The sequence below is a fragment of the Podarcis melisellensis genome (genome assembly GCF_964234715.1).
Source record: "Podarcis melisellensis genome assembly, chromosome: 14".
In the NCBI taxonomy this organism is placed as follows: domain Eukaryota; kingdom Metazoa; phylum Chordata; class Lepidosauria; order Squamata; family Lacertidae; genus Podarcis; species Podarcis melisellensis.
The window spans coordinates 6,478,666-6,504,712 of NC_138546.1; the positions used below are offsets into that span (position 1 = coordinate 6,478,666).

At 45.8% G+C, this 26,047-nt stretch overlaps 1 protein-coding gene across 4 annotated transcripts in view; it reads left to right on the forward strand.

Annotated features, from left to right (window-relative positions):
• The window catches only part of PRPSAP2 (phosphoribosyl pyrophosphate synthetase associated protein 2), a 30,120-nt gene extending 5,262 nt beyond the window's left edge, over window positions 1-24,858 (forward strand). For all 4 annotated transcript variants that reach the window (XM_081889318.1, XM_081889315.1, XM_081889316.1 and 1 more), the window contains exons 2-12: window positions 425-542; window positions 2,165-2,316; window positions 4,489-4,541; window positions 7,350-7,416; window positions 9,250-9,422; window positions 11,792-11,907; window positions 12,363-12,418; window positions 13,729-13,877; window positions 16,284-16,354; window positions 21,061-21,207; window positions 23,711-24,858. In XM_081889318.1, the coding sequence (XP_081745444.1) occupies window positions 2,198-2,316; window positions 4,489-4,541; window positions 7,350-7,416; window positions 9,250-9,422; window positions 11,792-11,907; window positions 12,363-12,418; window positions 13,729-13,877; window positions 16,284-16,354; window positions 21,061-21,207; window positions 23,711-23,869 (1,110 nt within the window). In that variant the 5' untranslated portion in view covers window positions 425-542; window positions 2,165-2,197 and the 3' untranslated portion in view covers window positions 23,870-24,858. The remainder of the gene's footprint in view (window positions 1-424; window positions 543-2,164; window positions 2,317-4,488; window positions 4,542-7,349; window positions 7,417-9,249; window positions 9,423-11,791; window positions 11,908-12,362; window positions 12,419-13,728; window positions 13,878-16,283; window positions 16,355-21,060; window positions 21,208-23,710) is intronic.
• The last annotated feature ends 1,189 nt before the right edge of the window (window positions 24,859-26,047 follow it).

Genomic DNA, 26,047 nt, shown 5'->3' on the forward strand with positions numbered 1-26,047 from the left:
AAAACAGGAGAAAGCACCATTCTTGACTGTAGTCTGTATGTACCACGTTGCTCTTTCTCTTTGATTGTGTGACACGTTTTTGAAAGATAGCTGATAGTAGATAGAATTTTTTCTTTTTCTTAGCTATATATCTGTATTGGAGCTTGGATGAAGGGACAGGTGTTTATTTTTTAATAGGCAAATGGCAATGATTTGGCACTTTTTCTGGTTAATACGTAATCAAATCATTGCATATTGTTTAATACTGATGACTGAAGTCCTATTTCTCAGTTTCATTAGAGTCCCAAACGTATAGTTTTCAAAAGGTGCAGCAAAGGGTGTTTGTTCTTATTTTTGCAAAATAAAGACCACTGGGATAATCTTTACCATCTGCTCTTACTTCCCGTATCTCTTAATGGTTATATTCTCTCCTCTGTTTCCACAGGTAAATTTTTTGAAAGGATGCTAGTGGCATTGTCCTCAGGAGGAGAGTAAAGTGCAAGAGAGCTTCAGCTCTGTGTGCCAACTTCGCACAGCTCTTTTCTCAGCCGCAACCTTTATTTGTAAGTGCTTTCTCTAAGAACATTAATCAGACCTGGGCGCTGGCTTATATTAGCAAAACTGTCAGAGGTGGTTGGTATCAAGAGTTACCCTGAACCAACAGCCTTTTGTTTAAGATGGATAAGGCATCAGGGCTGGAACTGGGAGCAAGCTCTGTTTTTTTGTTTAAGGCAGGGGTGAGGTAATCCTTCTTTGCTAAAGGGCCATACTTATTTGTGGGGGGGACCTTCTGGGAGCCACATGGGCAGGGCCGGAAGCAAAAGTGATCTGAGCCATGGATGCAACTCTTACCTTTATAGGGCTTGCCAATCTGAAGGTTGGCAGTTCGAATCCCTGCTACAGAGTGAGCTTCCGCTGCTCTGTCCTAGCTCCTGCCAACCTAGCAGTTTGAAAGCACACCAGTGCAAGTAGATAAATAGGTACCACTGCGGCAGTAAGGTAAACAGTGTTTCTGTGTGCTCTGGCTTCCGTCACGGTGTTCCATTGTGCCACAAGCAGTTTAGTCATCCTGGCCACATGACCTGGAAAGCTGTCTGTGGACAAACACCGGCTCCCTCGGCCTGAAAGGCTAGATGAGTGCCACAACCCCATAGTCACCTTTGACTGGACTTAACTGTCCAGGGGTCATTTACTTTTTTTTTTAAAAAAAAACAACTTTATTCCAGTTATGCAATAATTGGAACATTCTATACACACCATCATTCATCCAGGTATGAAAGAGGCAATATTCAATACTCAGTGTTCAAGGGCACATTCCAAGCAGGCAAAAAAATGAGGGCCGAGAGCAGAGCTAGGGAGGGGTGTGGTTTGGGAAAGGCAATTTATTATTATTATTTTATTTTATTTTATTTTATTTTAATTTATTTTAATTTATTTATTTATTTTATTTTATTTTATTATTTTATTATTTTATTTTATTTATACCCTGCCAATCTGGCCGGGTTTCCCCAGCCACTCTGGGCATCTTACAACTTATATAAAACATAGTAAAATATCAAACATTAAAAACTTCCCAATATAGGTCTGCCTTCAGATGTCTTCTAAATGAAGAAACCTGGAGAGTCACAATTTGCTTCCCCATGGACCTGAGGTTCTCCTTCCACCCGCGACCAAGGCATCTCAGTCACACATAACTGTCTTCACTACTATAGGTCCCTGTGTTCTCACGTGAAATTGAATTCTCACTTCTGCACACCGTTTTTATTGTACGTTCATAAATCGCCATGAGATAAATGTGAAAGTTGATTCATAAATAATATATAATAGTTGCAAATAAATCAGGAAGAAAAGTCCAGCCTGCTATTTTACTTTTAACAGCATCTTGATGTCCAGAAACCAGCAGACAAAACTTTTGTCACAGTGTGGATGTGGGTGTTACCACCTATTCACGCCAAGTTGCAGTTGTAAGTACAGCTGCAGTTTCGGGTTGATAAGCTGGCAACCCCAATGGTAGTCTGATCATTGCTGAATGGGGCGAGATGTCTTAAGTTCCTTCAGATTGGTACTTGAAGGGGGGTTACACAGCATGGGCAGAGCATACAAGGGTGGCAGAAAATATTGAAAATTGGGTCTTCATGCTTCACGTTGCTTATTTAGAGCTAATGTGCTTTTGATCTTCTTGCAGTATTTTAAAAGTGGGAAGACAAAGGAGGATTTGATGTTTTGTGTGGCACCCAATGGTACAGGATCCATCATGAATATAACGAAGGGTGGGCTGGTGCTATTTTCAGCCAATTCCAACCCATCGTGCATGGAACTATCAAAGAAAATTGCCGAGTAAGTAACAGCCGCTGTATTTTTCTTCCTAAGCACTCTGTGCTGCCTCTGTTTCAATGTGGGGTGTTGGGTCTGGCTGGTATGAGCGTAATGTACGGCTCTCAGCAAGATTACATTGTCAAGTTACTTAGTAATGTCTCACTGCTGTTTTTGCCAAGAGAAAGTTACATTTAAAGGTGCAGGGTTAGTATAATGCAGGCTTTGTTCTAACATGATAAACCCACATATGATAAACCCACGTATTAAAGTCTGCTTGGTCTTAAAGCATTACCTAATATATATATCTGGCTTTCCTAGCCGGAAAGTTTAAGATAAAGGTGGTCTGAGGATTATCACTGGGTCCTGGTGCACCTCTTAGGTAGCCCCTGCAATCCCTCACACCAAAAGCAAGTTCGAGGTTTATGATGCTTCTGTTATGTGCTGAAGAGGCCAACCATTTTTGGGTGTAGATTTCAAAGTTTGAACTGAAGATTAGCTTGCCTCTTCAGCAGCAGTTCAGTGGAAACTCAGAATAATGGAACCAAGTGAGTGGATCCAAGTTCTAGAATTGAAGCAGCCGAACAAGACCTTTCTTAATAGTTGTGCCACATTCCTGATTCCAGGAATGACAACATGGTGGCCCATGAAGAGCAGACAGATTTTAAGAGTGAATGCTATGAGAGCAGTTTTATAAGGCTTGGAGACTAAGGGTACATTGCTCCTTCTGCTCTTCCCCTTCCCCTATTCCCAGTTCTTGCCCATCCTGTTATTTAAGCTTGTGTTCTCTCAAGAGAGCCACTCATCTTAGCGTTTCTTACAGCCAGAAGGTCTCTTGACAGTTAGGTCATGCTGTGTGCACTGGCTGTTTTTCAGATTCATTTTGCAGAACGATCCTTTTGAGAACACTTATTTTGGGCCAAGCCTGTTCAGCCAATGCTTAGCCTCCCAAAACACCCAATGTACATTGAGCTGAGCCAATGATAGTCACAGCATGACTTTGTGTGATTTTGTTTTCTCCTGCCCTTGACAGTTGCTTGCCCAGACCAGAAAGGGAGCCATTTACTGAGTAATGTGGATGCTTAGAAACGGAGATGGTCTGTTGAAGGGCTAGAAGAAATCCCATCAGGTTATCTTGCAGAAAAGATTCTAGTTTTGGTCTGGCACTGAATGAGAGAAGTAGCAGAAGAAGTTTATGGGGGAAATTTGCCCAGGAAGGAGTAATGGCAAAGTGAGCTGTGTGCTATTTTCCGCAATGACAATACATAAGATTAATAGCAAGTTGGGATTCTATTACCGCTTCTTAAATTGTTGCAAAAAGACCCACAGGTATGGCAGCTGCGGTCTACAAACCTGAGCAGCAGCTCATTCCTATAAAGCGTGACATCTGTATGGCAATTGTTCCTGCAGTTGGAGAAATGGCAATTGTTTCTCAAAAGTGCATTTGTAGGCAGATCCTTCTGGATGTAACAAGTGAGCAGAATCTGTGCTGTGGCAGGAGTGGGCAGAAGCTGCCTTTTGACATTGGGGACATTGAGTCAAGTCTTAGCAATAACCTGCTTAGAGAGTTCAGTGATCCAGGGTTTGTGCTGCAGGCAGGCTGCTGTTAGGACTATAATCATTTAGGGAAAGAGGGCTTCCCAAACTCCCCCCACCCTCGAACCACTTAAAAAATGGCAAAAGGTCTTGGCAGACACTTAATGATTATTAATTTTTTGCCTGTTGTAGCAATTGTAATGTTCTGTGTTAGAGATGCTGTATGACTTTTAATTCTTTTTGTTGCTTCTTTTATCTTCTATATTTATTGTATTGCAGTTTGCATTCCTTAGAATTCAAGTTGAAATACAACATAAGAAATAGAAGCAGTACGAATACAGTTATAAATCGGTGTGGGTATTTAATGCAGACCCACCACAGACCATTTGAATGAAGCTTTTGGACTACTGGTGTTCTGCGGACCATTGTTTGGGACTAGAGTACAAAAAACTGTTAAGTGATTTCAGCCTTCACCGATTTGGTGCTCTCCATATGCAACTTCCATCATCCACACTGGCTGGAACTGGTGGGAGTTGTAGTCAAAAACCTCTGGAGGGCGCAAGAAGAAGAAAGGTTGCCCTTCCTGTTGAAAATGTTGTTTTCAATCTCAATTCTAATTCATCCTTGCTTCAGTGAGCTTTGTCTTGTCTACCTTTCCAGGCGCCTGGGGGTGGAGATGGGCAAAGTCCAGGTTTACCAGGAGCCGAACAGAGGTGAGCATCTTCCACTCAAAGCCCTTACTTAAAGCGTTCATCGCTGGGAGCTGAAGGAAGAGGATCTAGTTTATGAAGCACCTCCCATAACAACCTCTTTCCTCTCCCTTCCCCCTGCCTCTTTTTCCCTGGAGAGTTTGTCCCTTTAGGTGATCCATGTGTCTGCTCTTGCCGTTTCCTTAACTAAACAAGTGTAAGAGGCCACTTCCTGGTTTTCCTTCCGCAGCATCTTCCTGTTGTCAGCCTGTCCTTGCAGTTCTGTGACAGGCATGCAGTGTTGAGCTTTCCTGTCTCTTGCCTGCATTGCACAACATGGTAAGGAAGAAGAGAAGCTGCATTTGGCACAGCCCAGCCTGTACATTATACACCAAAGAAAATCCCCTGTGTTGCAAAACTGAACACTCTGAACAACAGCAAGCAACACGCCAGCTAATAATATACTAACAATATTTTTATAACACTATACTGTTTCGAAATCCATAAACAGAAGACATATAATATGTGCATGGAGTCACAAACTAATAAGAATCAAATAAATGTTCCATGAACAGGAATGGTAGAGGAGTGGTAAGTCACTGTCAAAGATCACTGAAATGGAGGCAGAATGCCTTTCCACAGTCAGTATCCTACAAACGTGAGATGATGGGTGCTCCGAACGTCACAATAGGCTTACTACACTATTTAGTGATAGCTGATCCATGGCCATTTGATGTACCTTTGGGGGCTATTAATTTGCTGATGAAGAACTGTACTGCCTGCTGCTGTGCTTGCAGCACCCTGTTGCGACGTTTGGAGCACCCATCACCTCACATTTGTAGGATATTGACTTGTTGTTCAGCCTGTACATTAAACAGACAAGAACCTGGATGGACCCATGTTGCTCAGCATTCTGTTTCCAACGGTGGCCAATCAGACGCCTCCAGGAAAGTCTCAAGCAGGGCATCATTCTCAGTGGCCCTTCTCTGTTTGTCCTTCCCTGATGAGACTGCCTGAGCACTTCAAGGTTCCAGCCTTCTTTGGATTTGGCTTCCACGCTAGTGCAGAGGCTGGGGGCTGGGGGATGCCAGATCATCCATGTAGGATGCTTGTTGGTCAGTATCTTGAGTGTGCATCGTGTGAGTGTAGCAGTGACCTGGAAGATCTTTGCTGAAGAGTAGGTGTCAGGAGTGCGTGCAGGAGCCAGGCCCTGTGACCAGTAGGACTTTGCAGGACTGGGGCCTTCCTAAGTTTGTTCTGAAGAGGCAAGGCACAGCCACACAGGTGAGGTCGGTTGGTAACTCACAGCACCTGGTGGCAAGAGCTGGGAAGGGATATAAGGTCAGCATTTCCCTTTGGCTCTTTGCCATAGCAACACATTCCCTGCCTTGCTGCATTTGACTCCTTGCTTCTTGATCCTCGGAGCCCTGACTTCATGACTCCTTGCTTCCTGACCTTTGGGCCCTTGGCTTCTTGACTCCTGGCTCTCTGACCCTCGGACTCTTGGCTTCCCGACTCCTGGCTTCTGGACGCCCGTTCCTGCTCCTACCCTGCCATCTTGCCCCCGGTCCCGATATCCCCAGCCGGGACTTCGACCATCCGTGAACCGGACCGTGACAGTAGAGGCCTTAACCTGTGACCATACAGGTGTTGGCCTCTGTTATGGGCCTTCAGAGGTTCTTTAGGATCCTGCATCATCATCATCAATTATTATTATTATTCATTATTGTTCGTCACATTTTCCACCAAGGTAGCTAAAGACAACTTACAATATATAAACAAGCATGTACATTGAGACCAGCATAACAGAAAAAGAAAAACCTAAAAGAGAATCATGTTTCTATAAGGCAGGATTAAAATGTCACACCCACTGAAGGTGTTCGCAGATAATAAAAGAGCCCAAATCCCTAGTGGAAAAGAAATGTTTTTGCCTGGCATCTATGTAATGATGGTGTCAGGCAAGTCTCCCCAGGAATAGCATTCCACAAGTGGGGGAACCACCACCAAAGAGGTTTGTTCTTGTGTCACTGCCCTCTGGGCCTCCCAAGGAAGGGGCACACAAAGAAGGACTTCAGATGATGATGTGGGTCGGGGAGTGGCAAACCTTATTTGCTCTTTGAATGTTTCTCATGGCACTGTGACCAAATAATGTTGGCTTCTGGTGGTTTGCTACTGGACAACCACCTTTAGACCTAAAAAAAGAACAACTTGTTATACAGCTTTCTTGAAGAGCTGACAAGCGCACCCTAGAAAATTTAATGGAGGATGGAGCTATTTATTTACCTCCAGCTGAAATCCAGCAGGGCTCTTCTATGACCACCAGGAGGGGTGTTGCCATATATCTTTCTCACCCCAGCTGCAATGTTTCTGAGTAATTGTCACGTGGATTGGAACTGTTTCCACGTTCCTTTTCCGAGTGATTGTGGTAACTTTTAAGGCACCGGTTTATGTGGCCAGGAGACCTGCAGCATTCCTTACTAGCCCTAGGAAGATGCATTGCACCAGGTCACACTGTTTGCCCAGTATTGCTTTGCTCTGATCGGCAGCACCTCTCCAAGGTCTCTGGCAGAGCCCTTTCGTAATACTTGCTGCCTGATCCATTTAACTGGAGAGGCCAATGACATTAAATGGGACCTTTGCATGTGGAGCATGTGCTCTGCTACAGTCCTGCTCCTACTGCAAGTGAAGGGGAAACAGCAATGTTAATATTTTCCTATGAGATGGGTTTTCAATATGGTCTCACCTGATGATTGGAGATTGGGTGATTGGAGCTTAACGCTGATGTACTTTGCAAGCATGTGTCAAAACCCAGTGCATGTTTTCTTTTGGCAGAAACGCGGGTACAGATTCAGGAGTCTGTGAGAGGAAAAGATGTCTTCATCATCCAGACTGTCTCAAAGTGAGTACAAATGTCTGCTCAGAATTAAACCCCAGGCATTTCCGAATTTGGTTCTGATTGAACTGTATCTATGTATTGCTTGTGGTGGCGGGTAGAGCTTATTAACTTGGTCTCTGTTCCTTTTAAACCCCTCTTGTTAGATGTCTGTGGTCTACTGCCATTCGCTGTCCATTATGTTCCCTTTAAGAATTGTTCAGCCAGCATCAATTTTAAAGCAAATGTCTCTAATCCCCTAAATGATTTGGCAGAGTTTCCCTGAAAAGTCTGGCCTATATGCTTCCCTCTGCTTTTTTCTTTTAAACCATGGTATTTAAAAAAGGGATGCTCTAAATCTATTCTCTTAAACCCCCACTTTCCATCTTGCATAAGTTGATATAGGCAAAACATGCAGGTATCCAAAGCTCATTGAAGAAGCTCTGATCAAGGGTAGCTGTACCAGAGTTAGACAAAGACGGGAACTATTTTAAGCACCTGTAACTAGGTTATGGAGGAGTTGCTGTTCCTGCACTCTAATTTTATCTTGCTTTCTTATGCTGTTACTAACTGGTACCTGTCAATTTGAGAGACACTCCTTGCTGCAACCTCTTTGTTTCCCCAGCTCATCTCTGCTTTTGGGGGAGAGGGAAGGAGCATGCTGTTTGCAGGTCACTATGTTGCCTTCCTGTAATTGGTGTTTGCCCCACTGCAAAGACGGCTGGGTAGCAATGCTAGCACATCTCTGGTCCAAAGGAAGCATAGTGGGGAGGGAACAAAACCATTTATTGACATTTACTGTATTGGGAAACCTTTTCTCAGCTGAGGGCCATATTGCCTTCTGGTCTGCCTTCCGGGGGCAGTGGTGGGTGGGCTCAGAGGCAAAAGTGGACAGAACCTTGAATCTGAATCTTACCTTTATACAGCAGGCTAGTTTCTGCACTCTCTCACACACCTCTCGAATATCATCCATATGGCAAGGCAAGCAAGAGTCGCCATCATAGTTCCAGCCAGGCAAAAACACTTGAGAGAAACCAGTGAGAGGTGTGGCCTAAGGAAAGTGCCATGGTCCAGATAGAGAGACTTGGAGAGCCCCTCCCAGAAGGGAGGTTTCTACCCCCGCCCTCTAACCATGGCCTTTCTTTCCTCCCCAGAAAAAGGGCTCAGGGATGTGGAGCCTCTACTGTTCCTCTCTCTTTTTTGGGGTAATGAATGCTGCACACGCAGTTGAAATCCATGGAAGCAGAGGTCCACAAATCTTAGCTGGCCTTACCCCAGAAAATTTGATCTTTCCAGAGGGAGGGGGCAGAGTCTTCCCGAGCATAGGATCCAGTACAGCTGGGGTATGTCTTTCAGTGATCCTGTACTTCTCCACAGCTGGGGTGGCAAATGAGAGCCTGCCCCAAATGCTAAGCCTCAGGGAGTGGTGTTCCAAATGCATGTGAGGTTCAAGAAGGAGCCTTAGGGAGAGATCTGACCAGTAGTGAGCTGGGAAACACAATAGCTCAGCTGGTAACCTCAGGGTCCTGGGTTTGAGCCTCATGTTGGGCAAAAAGATTCCTGCATTGCAGGGGGTTGGACTAGATGACACTTGTGGTCCCTTCCAACTCTACCATTCTTTGATTCTGTCTGAAATGTCCTTGCGGACCCATGAAGAGGAGGAGGAATAGTTAATCTTCCCGAAAACAGGTGTGGCGGCAATGATTTCAGAGTGTTCCTCAAGGTCGAAAGCCCTGCGTAATGTCCTGTTGCTCTACCTGCCCTCTTCGGCAGACGAGGGGCCCGATTGCGTCAGAATGCAATATAGGGTTTGTTGTCGAGTGAAGTCCCGATACAGAACCAGCGCCCTTCTCATTGCAGGGATGTGAATACGACCATCATGGAGCTCCTCATCATGGTGTATGCCTGTAAAACGTCCTGTGCCAAAAGCATTATTGGCGTGGTTCCCTACTTCCCATACAGCAAGCAGTGCAAGATGAGGAAAAGGGGCTCCATTGTCTCTAAGCTTCTGGCTTCGATGATGTGCAAGGCGGGTAAGGACAGAGAGCAGCAGGCGAGGCCATGGCAGGACACGCGCACCCTCACCCTGTCCGCTCTAAGTATGTCTTCAGTCACTGCTGTAGACTATAGGCCTTGGCTCTCCTTTAAAGTTCCTTTCATGAGACAGTGGAGGAAAAGACTGGTCACTCACAAAGGGAGGCAGCGCCTTGCTGAAGCTCAGTGGTTAGAGCACATCCTTTGCATGCAAATCGTCCCAGGTTTAGGGGTGTATCCATTGCTGGTCCTTGAAGTAGCCCCACAGGAGATGACGCAGCTCAGGCCCATTGGGTCTACTCTGAGTCGGATTTTGTTGGAGACAACAGGTAGCCCCTGGCATCTCCAGGTGCTGCTGGAAAAGAGCCCCGCCTGAGATTTGGAGAGCCGCTGCCAGTCTGTGTACACCAGGGTTTCCCAAACTTGGGTCTCCAACTGGTTTTGGACAACAACTGCCAACACCCCTAGCTAGTAGGACCAGTGGGTCAGGGGTGATGGGAAATGTAGTGGGGGGGGGAGCTGGAGATCCAAGTTTGGGAAACCCTGATGTAGATAATACTGAGCTAGGTTGTCTGACTCTTTTATAAGGCAGGTTCCTTGGTCTGTGGGACAAAATTCTGTACTTGGACTGCTCTCCATCCAGTCCCTTCTATTTCCTAAATTCTCTCCTGTTCACACATGCTGTCTCTTTTCTTGGGTTTTGGGGCAAATAAATCTCTTTTTGTATATTGAGAGACATGCCCAGTTTCATCTGAATCCGCTTAGACTGGCAGTCCTGATTTGACTCTTGGTCAGTAGTGGGTTTTTTGCTGTTAGCTTTTGGTATTAATTTTCCTTATTAAAACCTTACAGAGTTAGTTGATGTTTCTGTAAGGAAATACTCATAAAGTCCTAACAATAAAACAACTGCATAGTAATTAACGGGCCAAAATATTAAATCGATGAGAATTGCATTATATAATCGTCATGCATAATAATTAAGAAATGCATCTATGAACAAAGGAAATGTTACGAACTATGAAACAAAACACACATTAAATAGCCAGTCTAAAATACTATTATCATTATCTACTATCCTTCACCCAAAAAGCACAGATCACAATATAAAATTACAAAATACATAGTAAGAACAATATCAAAACCAAGCCAATAACCTCCCTCCCATCAAACGCATGTAAACAGACATAGAAAGTTGTTATTATTATTATTTATTAAATATGGGGGTGGGGACAGCTAAGGACACAGTTACAAAGGAACAATTGGGAGTTTAAAGTGGGAACTCTCACTGGGATCAGCTGCACTCAGGATCTACCCATTGGGAGCTGCCGTATTGCCACCTAGAGAGGCCTGCTGTAAAATCAGCTGATTGACGCTGTTACCAAGCCCAGCTTTCCTCCCGGGCAGGTGCAGTTTGAATCCAGACTACACCTGCCAGTTGGTACTTCTTTCCCTTTGCAGATGCTGCAAGTAACTTAAAAATGCCCTGCTTTGCCCATACTTTGCTGGGCTGGCAGGCGGTGCTGTCGCTGCCATAGCGCAGCGAGGCTTGGCAGACTCAGTGCCCTTGGAGGGGGTGAGTGGAAAGAATCTGCGCCACCTGTGAAGCTGCCCTCACTATGAAGCGAAACCGCCCTGAGCTGTCGGCATCCAGTGGTTCCATTCCCCCCCCCGCTTACTGCTGTGAAGGGCTAGTGGGGGGACATGACTGCTGTGTGTGGGGCCACAACATCCTGCCAACTGTCCAGGCCCTGTGGATGTAGATCTCCAGTCCCTGCCAAGCCACAAAGCTTAGCCAGGCATGTCCAAAGTCCGTTCCGGGGGTCTAACCTGGCCCACCGGTCGATTTAATCCGTCCCCTGTGGCAGTATATGTCCTGGGGTAAAATCCCCCCAAAAGCTCAAAAGCTGAACAACTTTGGTGTAAATTTAAATCCTAAAAAAAAGCTCAAGAACTTCAGTCCTAAAAATACAACTTTGGTCGGTCCTCACGCATGTTCAGATAATCAAATCTGGCCCTCTTTGAAAAAAGTTTGGGCACCCCAGTTGGGCTAACCTACTGCGCAGGGTGGTTGTTAGAATAAAATTTGGGAGTGACAATCCTTTTGAGGAACGATGGGATATAAGAGCACAAATGAGACAGAATTTTCTTTGGCAGGCATTTTATTGTATTTTTATTGAATTTATATCCTGCCTTCCCTTACTGAAAGTGCAAAGTCTCACACTTACTATGGGGTGTAAGGGATAAGCATTTCCTAAGTAAAAGCTTCTTTGAGAACCAGCTTTTAACAGCTGCCATGCATCGAATGTGGATTTCTTGCTCTTTGTTGGTGAAGTGACCTTAAAGCACTGCTTCCCTTGGTCTCCCCAAGGTCTGACTCACCTCATCACCATGGATTTGCATCAAAAGGAAATCCAGGGTTTCTTCAATGTCCCGGTTGACAACCTGAGAGCATCTCCATTTTTGCTACAGTACATTCAAGAAGAGGTGAGCGAAGTCATGTCATTTCATTCCAAGCCAGGTGGATTGGGTACTGAAAAACTGGCCCGTCCATCCAGTCCTAAGCTAGGCTGGCAAGATGAGCAATGCCTTGTTTTTGATGTCACCGCAGTCCAGGTGAGGACCAAAAATGAGGGGTTTTTTTTGGGGGGGGGGAGCAGTTAAGAACATGAGCTTACAACTAACAGTCCATTGTCATTGTCATTTTACCACTTAGGACTTGTAATATCTTGCTGCTGACTCTTACAGAAATGTTCCTAAGCCCCGTCCTCTCTGGGCAGGGCAAACTCATAAAAGGGGAAAAGTTTGTTGGGGGAAAGCGGGAAGCAGTGTTTTTGCTTCTGTATTGGGAATTTTAAAAAATGAACAACATCACAAGAATCAGATCAGACCAAAGGCACACACAGCCCATTTCATGTGTTTGTGTTTGTTTGGTTTTTCAGATTCCAGACTACAGAAATGCTGTGATCGTGGCCAAATCTCCGGCATCTGCAAAGAGGTGGGTGGGTACTCCAAAACCATGTTACTGTGTAGCATCAACTATCTTCTTTTAACACCTGAAGTTTGACTCTAGATAGGGGTCGATATCATAATAATTTGCAAGGGTGGGTAGCGGGTCTTGGCTGCGAACCAAGTTGTGTGCATTTCTGCTTATTAAACTAATGCCGGAGCCAGCAGCTGTTCTGGACCAGTGGGCACTTTTCCAAATTTGAGAGAGTGCCAGTCATAAAATAGCTGCCATATTTCCTGGGGGTGGGGAGTCCTTTAGTGAAACTGAACGGTGGGCGATTATCAGGACTGCAAAGTATATACACAAAGTATCAAATGTGGTGACAGTAATAATAATACAATAAAACAACAACACCACAAACTGGCTTATAAGTATAAAACCAAATTTAATAGAATAATAGCTAAAAAAGAGATAGACTGTTAACCATTCAAACAACAAACATACTAAGGTGCCATGTGCAAAACAAACCCTGGAGATACTGTATAAACATGGAGTGGATAATTATACAACTCTATCTTAACAAGTTACATGTGCGGTAAATGTTATACAGACTGGATAAATGAACCGTTCAACAAGTAACGTAAGTCCAAGCACAGAACGGCCAGGGTAGCACACTGGAGAAAATGAAAAAGTTTTTCAAAGCTGTTTTTCAAAGATTGAACTGGGTGAGATGTTCTCCAATGGGTCTTGAGTTGGAAACACAAAGCTGTATGCATGGATCAATTGCGGGAAGGCAAATCAACAATTCTGGACTAGATACATGAAGTGACTTGTGATCTTGTGAATTCGCCCAGTTCTCTCTTAAAGGCATCTGGGTTGGTGGCCATCACTGCCCCCTTGTGGGAGCAAGCGCCACAGTTTAACTATGCGCTGCGTGAAGAAGGTCTTTCGTCCGCCCTGAATCTTCCAACATCCAACTTCATTGGTTGCAAAGGTAGCAGTGCGGATCGATGATTCCATGCACCCTATTGGCATTTATTTATCACTTGCACCTTAGGAACTAGATCAGTGGTTTCTCAAACTTGGGTCCCCAAGCTGTTGTCAGACTACAACTCCCACCATCCCTGACCACTGGTCCTGCTAGCTAGGGATGACGGGGAGTTGTAGTCCAACACCAGGTTAGGAAGTGCTGAAGTAGATCAATTTGGCACCAACTTGCCCTGATCACCTGTCAGCTTAATGCTCTTGGGAGAGGGCTGCCTGCCTGCCTTCCCTCTTGTGCTTGTGTGGCTGGTTCTCTGCCGTCCTTTGCATTGGGGACGGACGTGTTTTCTAACGTCCTTGCCCCTTGTCCGCAGGGCTCAGTCGTTTGCAGAGCGCTTGAGACTGGGGATCGCAGTGATACACGGGGAGGCTCAAGATGCAGAGTCCGACCTGGTGGACGGCCGCCATTCGCCCCCGACGGCTAAAAGTGCAGCTGCCATTCACCCTAGTTTAGAGATACCCAGTAAGTAAACTCGCATGAGAGGAGGGCCCCTGCTGGTTGGGGTGGGTGTCCTTAAAAGGAGACGTGCATTCACAGTGGGCATCTCCCTCTCTCGTAATGTCATATCCACACAATACAATTTAAGCACATCACTCGCCCCCTCCCATGCAAAATAAAGAATCTTGGGAACTGTAGATCATCAAGGGTCCTGGGAGTTGTAAGCTACAGTTCCCAGGATTCCTTGGGGGAAGCCACGTGCTTTAAATGCTGTGGATGTAGCCTGCGTTATGGGGTTTGGACATGTGTTTGCTGCACGTTCTGGTGGAAAATCCCTTGCCTCTTCCCTGTTATGCTCGAGACTTTGCATTTAAAGTCTTTCTCTTTCTGGTTATGGAAAACCTGGGCCTGTTTCATGCCCCCTGTTGTTGTTGTTGGGTGGTACCATGATTTGCAGCGTTTGGCATCATCCTTGACCCATGTCAAACCCTGTTGTGTCTCTTAGTGTTGTTGTTTAGTCGTGTCCGACTCTTCGTGACCCCATGGACCAGAGCACGCCAGGCACTCCTGTCTTCCACTGCCTCCCGCAGTTTGGTCAGACTCATGCTGGTAGCTTCGACAACACTGTCCAACCATCTTGTCCTCTGTCGTCCCCTTCTCCTTGTGCCCTCCATCTTTCCCAACATCAGGGTATTTTCCAGGGAGTCTTCTCTTCTCATGAGGTGGCCAAAGTACTGGAGCCTCAGCTTCAGGACCTGTCCTTCCAATGAGTCTCTTAGTGTGGTGTGCCACAAAACAGGGTACATTTGTAATGCAGCCGGATGAAATGTGCTTTTGATTCCTGCCCCCTCCCCCAATCCTCTTGCTCAAAACTGTGAAAAAACTGCAATGAACGTATGAGTAAAACTCAGTGCCCCCTCTTGCATGACCGGAGTGCAAGCAGATACAAGCAAGCAAGGCTCCCAAGTGCCACTAGACTAGCAAGGAGGGACGCGGTTGGCACTGTGGTCTAAACCACTGAGCCTCTTGGGCTTGCCGATCAGAACGTTGGCGCGGTTTGAATCCCCGTGACGGGGTGAGCTCCCGTTGCTCTGTCCCAGCTCCTGCCAACCTAGCAGTCTGAAAGCATGCCGGTGCAAGTAGATAAATAGGTACCACTGTGGTGGGAAGGTAAATGGCGTTTCCGTGCGTTCTGGCACTCGTCACGGTGTTCCGTTGCACCAAAAACGGTTTAGTCCTGCTGGCCCCATGACCTGGAAAGCTGTCTGCAGACAAACGCCGGCCCCCTCAGTCTGAAAGCGAGATGAGCACCGCAACCCCATAGTCGCCTTTGACTGGACTTAACTGTCCAAGGGTCCTTTACCTTTTACCTGGTGTAGCCCATCCACACTGTGCCCCTCAGCATCTCTTGTGATCTTCTCCCATACTACTGAAAGCCTGCCTTTCATTCCTATGGGGAAAATTGGTTGTGTTGCATTTTGGTGCTGCTGTTGGTGGTGAAATCAGCCCTCTGTCCTTGACAGTGGATGGCTTGGCTTCCTATGGTGAGGATTCCTGCAACGGGGAAGCCACGCGTCTCCATTCAGACTGGACAGGTCTTACCGGAAGGCCCTACCTGCCTCCTCAGATACCCTGCCTGTCACAGTGATAGCCATTTTAAGATGCTCCACGTATAGCATGGGTAGGCAAACTAAGGCCCGGGGGCCGGATCCAGCCCAATCACCTTCTAAATCTGGCCCACGGACGGTCTGAGAATCAGCGTGTTTTTACATGAGTAGAGTTATTTAAAATGTATGTCTGGGTTGTTTGTGGGGCCTGCCTGGTGTTTTTACATGAGTAAGAATGTGTGCTTTTATTTAAAATGCATCTCTGGGTTATTTGTGGGGTATAGGAATTCATTCATTTCCCCCCCAAAAATATAGTCCAACCCCCCCCCAAAAGGTGTGAGGGACAGTGGACTGGCCCACTGCTGGAAAAGTTTGCTGACCCCTGACGTATAGGGAGCTCCTGGCCTTGCAGATACTGCCGGATTCCCAGCTCCTCTCATCCCTGAGCCTTCATGCCCTGCGTGCTGGGAGTCTGCCAATAGGCGGAGGACCACAGGACCCCCATCCCTGCTAAACACAATCATGGGTGGCACTTGCTTTCTGGAGCTTGTGATGCCATAAGGCCTTTTGTGCAGTGCTCTCTCTCTCGTTCCCCTAATGGTTTTGCTGTAGGGGTTGTTGATGTCAGCAAGGACAGCTTTTGGCATGACCAGCAGGGGTCGTTGCTGTCAGTAGGAAGTGGAACCTGGCCTGGTTTGCTGGAGTCACGATGAGCGGGGAAAGCATCTACCGAGAGAACACCCTGTAACTAAGAGGATTGCTAAAAGGCGGGAGGTCTACTGCAACATTATAAGACTCCTTTCTTTCTCCCCTTTTTAACCAGTGTTGATTCCAAAAGAGAAACCTCCCATCACAGTTGTCGGAGATGTGGGCGGAAGGATAGCCATCATCGTGGTATGTAGCTGCCTTAATGCAGCAACCCGTAGGTTCTGAATTCCCTTTTAGTGTTTGAGAATGTCACCTGGAAAGATGCTGTCAAGATGTGCGTGTGTTTGTGCCCCCCCATCAATTAAAAAAAATTAAAACCTGCTCCACGGTATACTGCCACCATCTACTGTCTTACGAGGCAGCAGGGGTCCACGTTCAGGAACCTGCCTCCCAGGGATTTCTGCAACAGCTGCAGTCCCCCGTTAGAAAAGCAGGAGGGGAGGGGAACTCGGTGTCTGTAGCCTTAGTGACCCAAGATGACCTAGAATCAGGATTGCAGAGTTTGATGGGACCCTGAGGGTCATCTAGAACAGCCCCCACCTAAAACAACCACAACAGATGGCTATCCAACCTCTGCTTAAAAACCTCTAAGGGAGGAGAGTCCATTACCTTCCAAAGGAGTCCATTCCACTGACGAACAGCTCTTAGTGTCAGAAAGTTCTTCCTGATGTTTGGTTGGAATCTTTCTTGCAATTCGAATCTGATAACTCACACCTATTATTATTATTATTATTATTATTATTATTATTATTATTATTTGCATATAGACCCCACTTTTCTACCAAGGAGCTTAAGGTGGCATAAACATCCCCCCCCCATTTTATCCTTACAGCAACCCTCAGTCATTAGGCCTGAAAGTGAATGACTGGCCCCAAGGCATAGCTGTCAACGTTTCCCTTTTTTTAAGGGAAATTCCCTTATTCTGAATAGGATTCCTCGCAAGAAAAGGGAAAAGTTGACAGCTATGGCCCAAGGTCACCCAGTGAGCTTTCACAGCTGAGTGGGGATTCGAACCCTGGTCTCCCAGGTCCTAGTCCAGTACTCTAACCACTATGCCACACTGGTCCTTATAGCCACAAGATTTATTTGAACTAATAAGAGACAGCAGAGGAGATACTGGAACACAGTGCAAAAAAAAATATGATTTCCAAGAAGAAAGTTGTAAAAGTTCAGGAACGTTTGAATTACAGAACCAGCACACACTGAAACTAAGAAAGACTTGACTAGCTAAAGTTACAAAACTCCTTTCCTACCAACCTCAACTCCCCTCCCCGACACAACACGGTTCGAAAATCAGGAGAGGAAGATGAGGGCAACAAACAAGGAAGTAAAAAATGTTTCAGACCCTTTTGCATGGAGACAGCCCACATGTTATTCCACAACCGAATGCATGGGCAGACAAACCGGACTCCCTAGAACTAGTCTGGAGATGAAAGCCTGGGACGGGCCCAGCTGCAGAATATTGCCAATTTAGAATGGGCGGGTGTTCTTGGGAACTCTAATGCCAGCCTCAAGATAAGGGCTGTAACTCATCAAGCAGCTGATAGTGATTACATGAGACGCTAAATTCCCAGGCTGCCCTAGATCTTCCAAAGAACCCCAGCTTCTGTACTATTCTGTTCTCTTAAACCAGGAGTGGGGAATGCAATTCTAGTCAGTCGTCCTTGCTGGCTCACGGCTACTTTGGGGAGCATTTCCCAGCTGCTGGGATGTGTCATTCACATGGTGTGGCTGCGGTTTTTGAATCCTCCTTCCCAGCCAGGGTCGCTCAGATGAAGAAAGATCCTAAGGCAGGCATGGCCAAACGTGGCCTTCCAGCTGTTTTGGGACTACAACTCCCATCATCCCTAGCTAACAGGATCAGTGGTCAAGGATGATGGGAGTTGTAGTCCCAAAACAGCTGGAGGGCTACGTTTGGCCACCGCTGTCCTAAAGGGCCTTATATATTCTTCAAGGGGGAATTGGGACCCAAATCCGTAATTATTCCTTCTGTCCATAGCCCAAACTCACACCAATGGAGGTTTTTAGTGTGTACTTTTTCCCTTTGGGAGAAATTTAAGGAGGGTGAGGTCTTGATTGGCAGTGATCTTAAGTGGCTGGGGAAACCCAGTCAGATGGGTGGGATATAAATAATAAATTATTATTATATTATTATACGTTTTGGCACCGTAGTAATGCCAATTTCGCCGATCGAAGCAGTCGAGTGGACACACGGGGGGAGGGAAAGGTGAGCTCGAAAGTAAAGTGGTCCCAGCTTGTTAAGGGCTTTCTATACTAATACATGATGACTGTGATTTGTGGCATCTGCATTTCGCAAGGAAGTGCAGCAATCTGAAGCTGAACGTGCCACTCAGCTTCATGGCTCGTAGCCTATGCAAATACTGAGCTGCTATTGCGCTGGTGTTTCTAAATGGGATATTGCCTTACTGTGTCACCTGCTTGGAGGTAATTGGGTTCAAGGTGCCGCTGAGTAAATCTGGGTCACATTTATCAGGTTTGACTGCTCCTCGTGAGCACACCAGACTGCTCTGAATTAAAGGGAGCGCTTCCCCGGCTTTTAATGGGAAGCTGAAATTCCAGCCATTGATTCCCATTGCATCGGCGTTCCTGATTTAGATCAAAAGGCTTCCAGTAGTGGGAGGAGACTAGTATTTGCTTTTAACAAGCTCTTCTTTTGCTTCTTCTTTTAACTTAATCTTACTACTCCAGTTCAGTCTTCCAGTTTGTTTAAAGTTAACACATTTTCAACAACATTAAAGTGGCTAATGATTATTCTCCACCCCTGTGGTTATTAGTTGAGTTGCTCATCCAGTTCTTGCATCAGGTAACAAACTCTAGTGATGGCTGCTTTTACTGACAGAGGCAGCCTTCATATCCCTTGCCGCGTGGGAATGGAGAGGCTGCAGAATAATCCAGCATAACAGCCGTTGAAAGATTTGTGCGTTGGCTGGAGGATTTAGTTTTCCTAGGAAGGGTGGACTTTTAAGATGCTGGTAGGGAGAGATTAGAGTATATCTGATGAAAGGAATAAATAACCTGTGCAGTCGAAGGCCTGGTTCTTCCAGATGTTTTGGACCACGCTTCTCATCATCCCTGACTGTTGGCCTTGCTAGCTGGGGCTGATGGGAGTTGCAGTCCCCAAAAATACACTGAGTTTGCCAGATTGGGGAAGGCTGAGCGCTCTGTTTCCATTATCACGTTTGCAAGTGTGAAAAGCAAATCCATCATGTACCTCATTAAGCTTCACAAAATCAAAACACTTCGGGCCTGTGGGAATGCATATATCCCCACTATGTCTCGCTGTGACCTGCTTGGTTAGAGAAATTGTCTACAGTGGTTTGTCATTTGGGAACCGGCGGCTGTTATCGCTGGAAATGCTTTGCAATATACAAATATATTCTTTCTTTGTTTAGCCGAAGCCATTGCAAAATATAAAATACCTCAAACAGAATAAAATATATTCCACAGTTAAAATAATTAATAAAAACCAAGTGTTTTGTCAGATAAGGGTTTGCTTCCCTGAAGAATTTAAACTTTCCATCCCTACAAACTTTCTCCTTAAAATTGTCGCTCAAGACAAAACAGGCCACTTTTCAGAGGTGAAGGTGGTCCTGTCCCCAAACTGAAAGTTAAATATCCAATTGATCTCCCTATTGGGAGATTCAAATCTTTGAACAAGGCTGCTCTTAAGTCCTTGTGGATTGGGCAAAACCAGTGAGTAGCAGGGTAAATATTCTACATGGGCAAGCTTTTTATTCATAAGGGATCCAGTGAGAGTGTCCTTTCAGCAATGGCAGGGGGCATAGACTGGAGCCACAGAGCTGTAAAGGCTATTTTCCATTTGTGATGCTAGTAAGTGTGAGGAGTCTGAATGGGCAGTTTGGAATGCTAAGAGGCACATTTGGACGGACGGACAGAAGTGCGATCAGCACAAAAATCATGCTTTAAAATGGAAGAAAAGCTTGTGGTGTTGCTATTAGTCCATCTAGCCCTTAACAACTTGTGACCAATTTACCTATTAGATCGCCTTAACCTACACTGCTTCATTCTGTGGAATTGGCACTGCTGTAGGTGCCACATAATACCCGTTCCACATTGGTAAGAAATCAAATCATTTTGTGTGGCAGTACCTACACTTGGGAACTCCCTGCCTATTGATATCAAGCAGGCAGCTTCTCTGCACTCTTTGTTGGCGCCTGCTAAAATCTTTCTTGTTTAGACAACCCTGGCCAAACGTTTAGAAAGCCGGAGTAATTTTAATCTGTTTTTGTACTGTAACTTTTGAATGTTTCAAAGCATGGCTGTAAACTCTTATTGTTTTGTCTTTTCATAAAACATTTTAAGGGTTGTTGTTTTTTGTTGCAACCGAGCGATGTCTGATAAATCAGTGATGTGTTCCCTCTCTCCCTGCTTCACCTTTAGGGTATCAGGGTAGGGTACTGGCGGAGGTATGGGGGGGGGAGTGCATCGCCCCTGGCACCATCGGGGAGGGGGGTACCTTTGTGGCTGCCCCTCCAACACGCGCCATGCCCCCAGGACATGCGCCACGCCCCCAGGACGCGCGTCACACCCCATGGGACGCACGCTAACGACACTCCTGCCTGCTCTCCGCCCCTGGTGCTGGAGCATGCAGCTTTGCCATGGGGTAGGGGACAGAAAAAACTTAGCATTTAATGCCCCACCCACTTCCTTCTGACCCCACCCACCAGTGGCCCCCAGAATATTGCCCAGAAGGAAATCTGGCCCTTAAAAAATGGTTCCTCCCTCTTCTCTTCAGCAAAGAGGGGGGCAATCAGTAGTGGCCTGTAAGTGGCTCTAGAGAACTTCCATTTCCCTCCGGCGGCCTCATTGAGGCAACACTGATAATCCTCTTCTCATGTCCTCCTGGCCAGGACGACATAATAGACGACGTAGACAGCTTCCTGGCTGCTGCTGAGACGCTCAAAGAGAGAGGCGCCTACAAGATTTTTGTCATGGCCACCCACGGCCTCCTTTCCTCGGATGCCCCCCGGTTGATAGAGGAGTCTGCAATCGACGAGGTAAGCAAGCAGAATGGGCTCGTTTTTCCCAAAAGGGCAGCGTGTGTCTACGGATGCTAACTTTGCAAACTGGATGAGCCGTAGATCGAGAGGGTCTGACTTAGATTCTGTAGCCACAAAGCTCCTAAAACTACCCGTATTTTTTTTCCTGGGAACAGTGTGTGTAGGACTTTCGCGTTTAGTGTGGGATGAGGCACTTGAGACAACAGCTCTTGGTTGCGAAAATGACAGTGTGAGGGGATCTTGCAAGAGGCTTCCAAAGCTGGGGGCCTTAGAAAAAACTGCCGACATTTGCCTCGCGCAAGTGAGGTGGTGAATTAGAGGCGGGAAGGGCATTTTTGTGCCCCTTTGAAAATGGCATAATTTAGCATTTTTAAGCCAGTTTTCACACAGAGAGAGCAAAAAAGGAGCCTCAAGACAACTTAAAAACCACCAATAAAAGCATACTGATAGAACCAGCCGAGATCTACAGATTATTGTGAGCTGCCCTGAGGTCTACGGATGAAGGGCTGTATACACATTTAATAAGTAATGATAAGAACAATGGAAAGGTTGGGGAACCTACTGGAAATAAACAGAATCAGGGTCTAGCAAAGCCACCAGTCTTTTTTCCAGAGACCTAAAAAACACCAGTTTTTTGAAACGGTCTAAATAAGCATTTCCTCACCTGCCTCCAGCCATGATGCTGTTCCTTGCTGGGCCATCAGGTGTTCTGTAGCAAGCACAATCCGTGGCTACACAGACCTGCCTGGAAGTGTGTGTGCTTAGGCCCTGGCTGCTGATTCAGCAGCTGATCCCGTTCAGACTTCTGATACTTGCATCTTGCCCTTAAAGGTCAGCACATAGTTAACCTTTGAAACATGCTGCCGCAGGAAGAAGTGGCGGCGGCTGCCATCTTGGATGACTTCAAAAGAGCATTAAGAGCATTAATTGCTAAAAACTGGAAAAAAGAAACTGTGCCAACAAAAAAGGAACAGCAAGACAAACTGTTAGAGTATATTGAACTGGCTAGATTAACAGAGGCAATTAGATCACACTAGACAAGAGTTTCAACAAGCATGGGGGAAATGCAAAAAACAAAACAGTGCCCTAAAATACATACCTGGACTTGCTTCAATTAATGTCTGCCGGAGACTTCGTGGATATTTAAGTTATAATTAGAAAAATCTTAATAATTATTCATAAAGGAAACAGCTTATAAGAAGTTGATAAGGGGTCCAGATACAGGATAAAGGAAGTCTTTTATTTGGTTGTTTGTATTGTTGTATGTTATGCTCATTATATGTTATGTTCACGTTTAATGAGGGTGGATTTCTGTATTGGAGTGTGTGTGGGGGGGTGTTATGTTATGTTGTAAATAAAATTCCAATTTTTAATTTTTTTTTAAGAGCATTAAGACAAATTCCTGGAGGATAAGGGGTATTGTGGTTTGTAGCCAGGATTGTTGCGCTTTCCCTCCACAGCCAAGAGGCAGCAATGCTTCTGAATGCCAGCTGCTGGAAGCCACAGAAGGAAGAGATGCTCTTGTTCTCGGATCCTACTTGTGGGTTTTCCATGGGCATCTGGTTGGCCACTCTGAGAAGAGGATGCTGGACTAGGTGGGCCAGGGAGCCTGATCCGGCAGGCTGCTTGGATCAGATGGGGCCAGAAGGAAGCTGTTAAGTCCTACAAGATCCCCAAGACACAGGTCTGGCTGAGTGTGGCTGCTGTGAGGTCACAGTGGCTGAGAAGGGGATTTGAACACAGGTCACCCTGGTCCTGTTTTAATAATTTTTAGCTTTCCAAAACATCCTGCAGATTATATATATAAATTTTCTATACTGCTTTATACGTTTAATAAAAAATCTCAAAGCAGTTTGCAGCATATTAAATCAATAAAATCAGTAACACATTAGCCAGGCGATGTTCCTCCAGCCTCATGAGGAGCCTCTTTAGTAGGGCTGGTGAGTATGGGCCTCACCCCCTAGGCCAGGTGGAAAGAGCCTTGCAGGGAGCGGCCTTCACTGCTGGTCTATGACTGTAATAAAGATTTGATTTGATTGACTCCCAACACGAAGCAAAATGGGATCAGCTGCAAAACTTCCCTGTTTCAAATTTTAAATCCAGTACTAAAAAGGTAAAGGTAAAGGACTCCTGGATGGTTAAGTCCAGTCAAAGGCGACTATGGGGTGTGGCGCTCATCTCGCTTTCAGGTCGAGGGAGCTGGCATTTGTCCACAGACAGCTTTCTGGTTCATGTGGCCACCATGACTAAACTGCTTCTGGCATAACGGAACACAGTGACGGAAACCAGAGCGCACGGAAATGCTGTTTACCTTCCTGCTGCAGTGGTACCCATTTATCTGCTTGCACTGGTGTGCTTTCGAAGTGCCAGCAACAAGCTACAAGGAACCCTCTCTTTTGCAGCTTTGTTTAGAAGTGATCCCAAGGAGTTTGTGGCTGCGACTCTTCCTGCCACCTTCTTAATTTCCACCCCCCCTCACTCTCTATGCCTCTCTTCCCAGGTTGTGGTCACCAACACAATTCCTCACGAGATCCAAAAGCTCCAGTGCCCCAAAATTAAGACTGTGGACATCAGCATGATCCTTTCGGAGGCCATCCGCAGAATCCACAACGGGGAGTCCATGTCGTACCTTTTCAGGAATATAGGCCTGGATGACTGACTGGTACCTTGGAAGGCTTGGAGGAGGAGGAGGAGAAGAGGGAAAATATTTTCAGCGGCCAAACTGGACATCTACACAGAAAACCGAGCTGTGAAGCATCGTGGCTTAAACTTTGTCCTTCAATGGAACCCACTCTGTTTAGTTGCTTCCCTTCCCCATGACTTAAATTTAGTAGATGACATTTCCAGAACTTTTTTCTTCTTTTTTTGCAAAAAGACTTACTGGAAAAAAGAACAAAAATCTAGTCTCTGTTACATTTAGCTGCACTGTTGGTTAAGGACACGGTCCTTTTTGAGAAGTTATTGAGCCTCCTTGAAATGCATTGGGAGCTGTGCAGGAGAGCACCCTGCGTCTCTTGAGGGTTTGGGTGACCAGGGGGCCCAACTGCGTTGTTTTGAAAGAGAAGCCCTATAACCCTGGGCCGTGACTCCCCAGGCTTGGGATTCTCCTGGTGAGAGACCCGCAGGGCCTGTTCCCATAGAACAGGTTATCCTCGTCTGCCTGTAAGCGAAAACTGTAGCCTTGCGCCCTGTGGGAGTCAGAGGACACGGAAATGGCAGTTGTGGGCTGGAACAACAGCATGCTCAGTCTTCTGCCTCTCCTGGTCATTTCAATGAGGTTCGCACAGGAGAACTTCCTGGGAGATGGAGCTCTAAGGGTACAAATTCACACGCACACACACACACGCACCTCTACCTTGGAGAAAAGGGTCACGGCTCCTACGTGTTCACATTCCTTTCCTCCCCGAGTGCAAGTGCTTTGAAGGGTTAATTACATACGATTCTTTTATCTCTCTTTTTTTAATATATAAAAAAGCTACTGTATAAAGTTCGCATCTGACAAGCCAAAACAGAAAAAAAAAAGTTGTACTGTTGTACGCAGTTCAGTGACATTTTTTGTAGAAGTGCTTTTATAGGAAAAGCATATGGAGTATGCACTGGTATTTATTTTCTGCAATGAGAAGAATAAATGACTTTGTTTTTGTGTGAGCTTCTTAGGAAATGTTTGTTCGGCGGTTGTGCTCTTTTTGTCAGCGGAACAATATTCTGGGTGATGAGTGTGTGCGTGCTGGCAGCTTCCTGCGCTCCTTCAGTCTCCCCACTCTCCAAAAAAAAGAGCTTGGTTTGACGTTTTTGCAAGACTTTTCCCCACCTTTCAAAAGGGCAGCAGTTGGCTTCAGTGGGCTTCATCTCACCCTTCTGGAATCTCTTTAGCCTTGCTTGCAAACTTCCATTCCCACCCCTCCTAATACGCTGTTCAACTGGGCACTCTGCAGAAACAAACCTCCTTAAACCAGCTCACACATGAGCAACATTGATGTGCGAAATCCCCACCTCAACAGTGTCAGGTTGGAATTTGATATCTCTTCAGCTGCCCCTGCGTTGAATGCAGAACAGGCTTCAGGAACTGCGTTCCTGGGTTAGGCTTTAACGGAAGCTGCTCATTAAACAATGCCGCTAGCTAACGAAAAGGCTGACACATTAACAAAAGAGTGTCAATGTTTAGGAGGAAGGGCGGACAAGTTGGCCTGTGAGGGGACAGACATTTGAAGGGAGAATTGCACAAAAATGTCAAGGTGCAAATTCTGCCATGCAAGGACCTGTGGAGCGGGGGGGGGGGAGGTAGGATGGGGAGAAACTCGATTCAGTTAGCATTTAAAGGCAAAACCCATCAAATCCACCTTTTCTAAAAAATGTAGGAACTGAAACACAGCTATCCTTCAACATTTGCCCTTCTCTGAATTTTGCAGCACACTTCACCAGCCAAAATACGCTTAAAACATTTTAGTGAATGTGTCCTACAAAAATGCTATATATCATGGGAAATTGCTTTGTGTGAATTGGGGGAAATTGCACGCCAAAATGCATACTAGGAGAAATTTGACCTAGAACGTTGATGAGCTTCATGAGAAAGTCACATATGTGCTTAAGACTGAGCTTAAGACTGGAAAAATGAGAAACTGAAAACGACAAGATCCACCCATCCCTGGACAATCATGTATGGGTCAGATACCTTTAGCTGAATAGTCCTGTTGGTTTTTTATTTATGTGACATAGACCCCCAGTCCCCTCCAGTGTTTCCCATTATCCCAACGTAACCAAGAAAGTGTCACTGTTTTGCACTGGCAGGGTTTGTCTGTGGCTGTGGCCTTAGGAGGGATCAGATATGTTTTTTTTA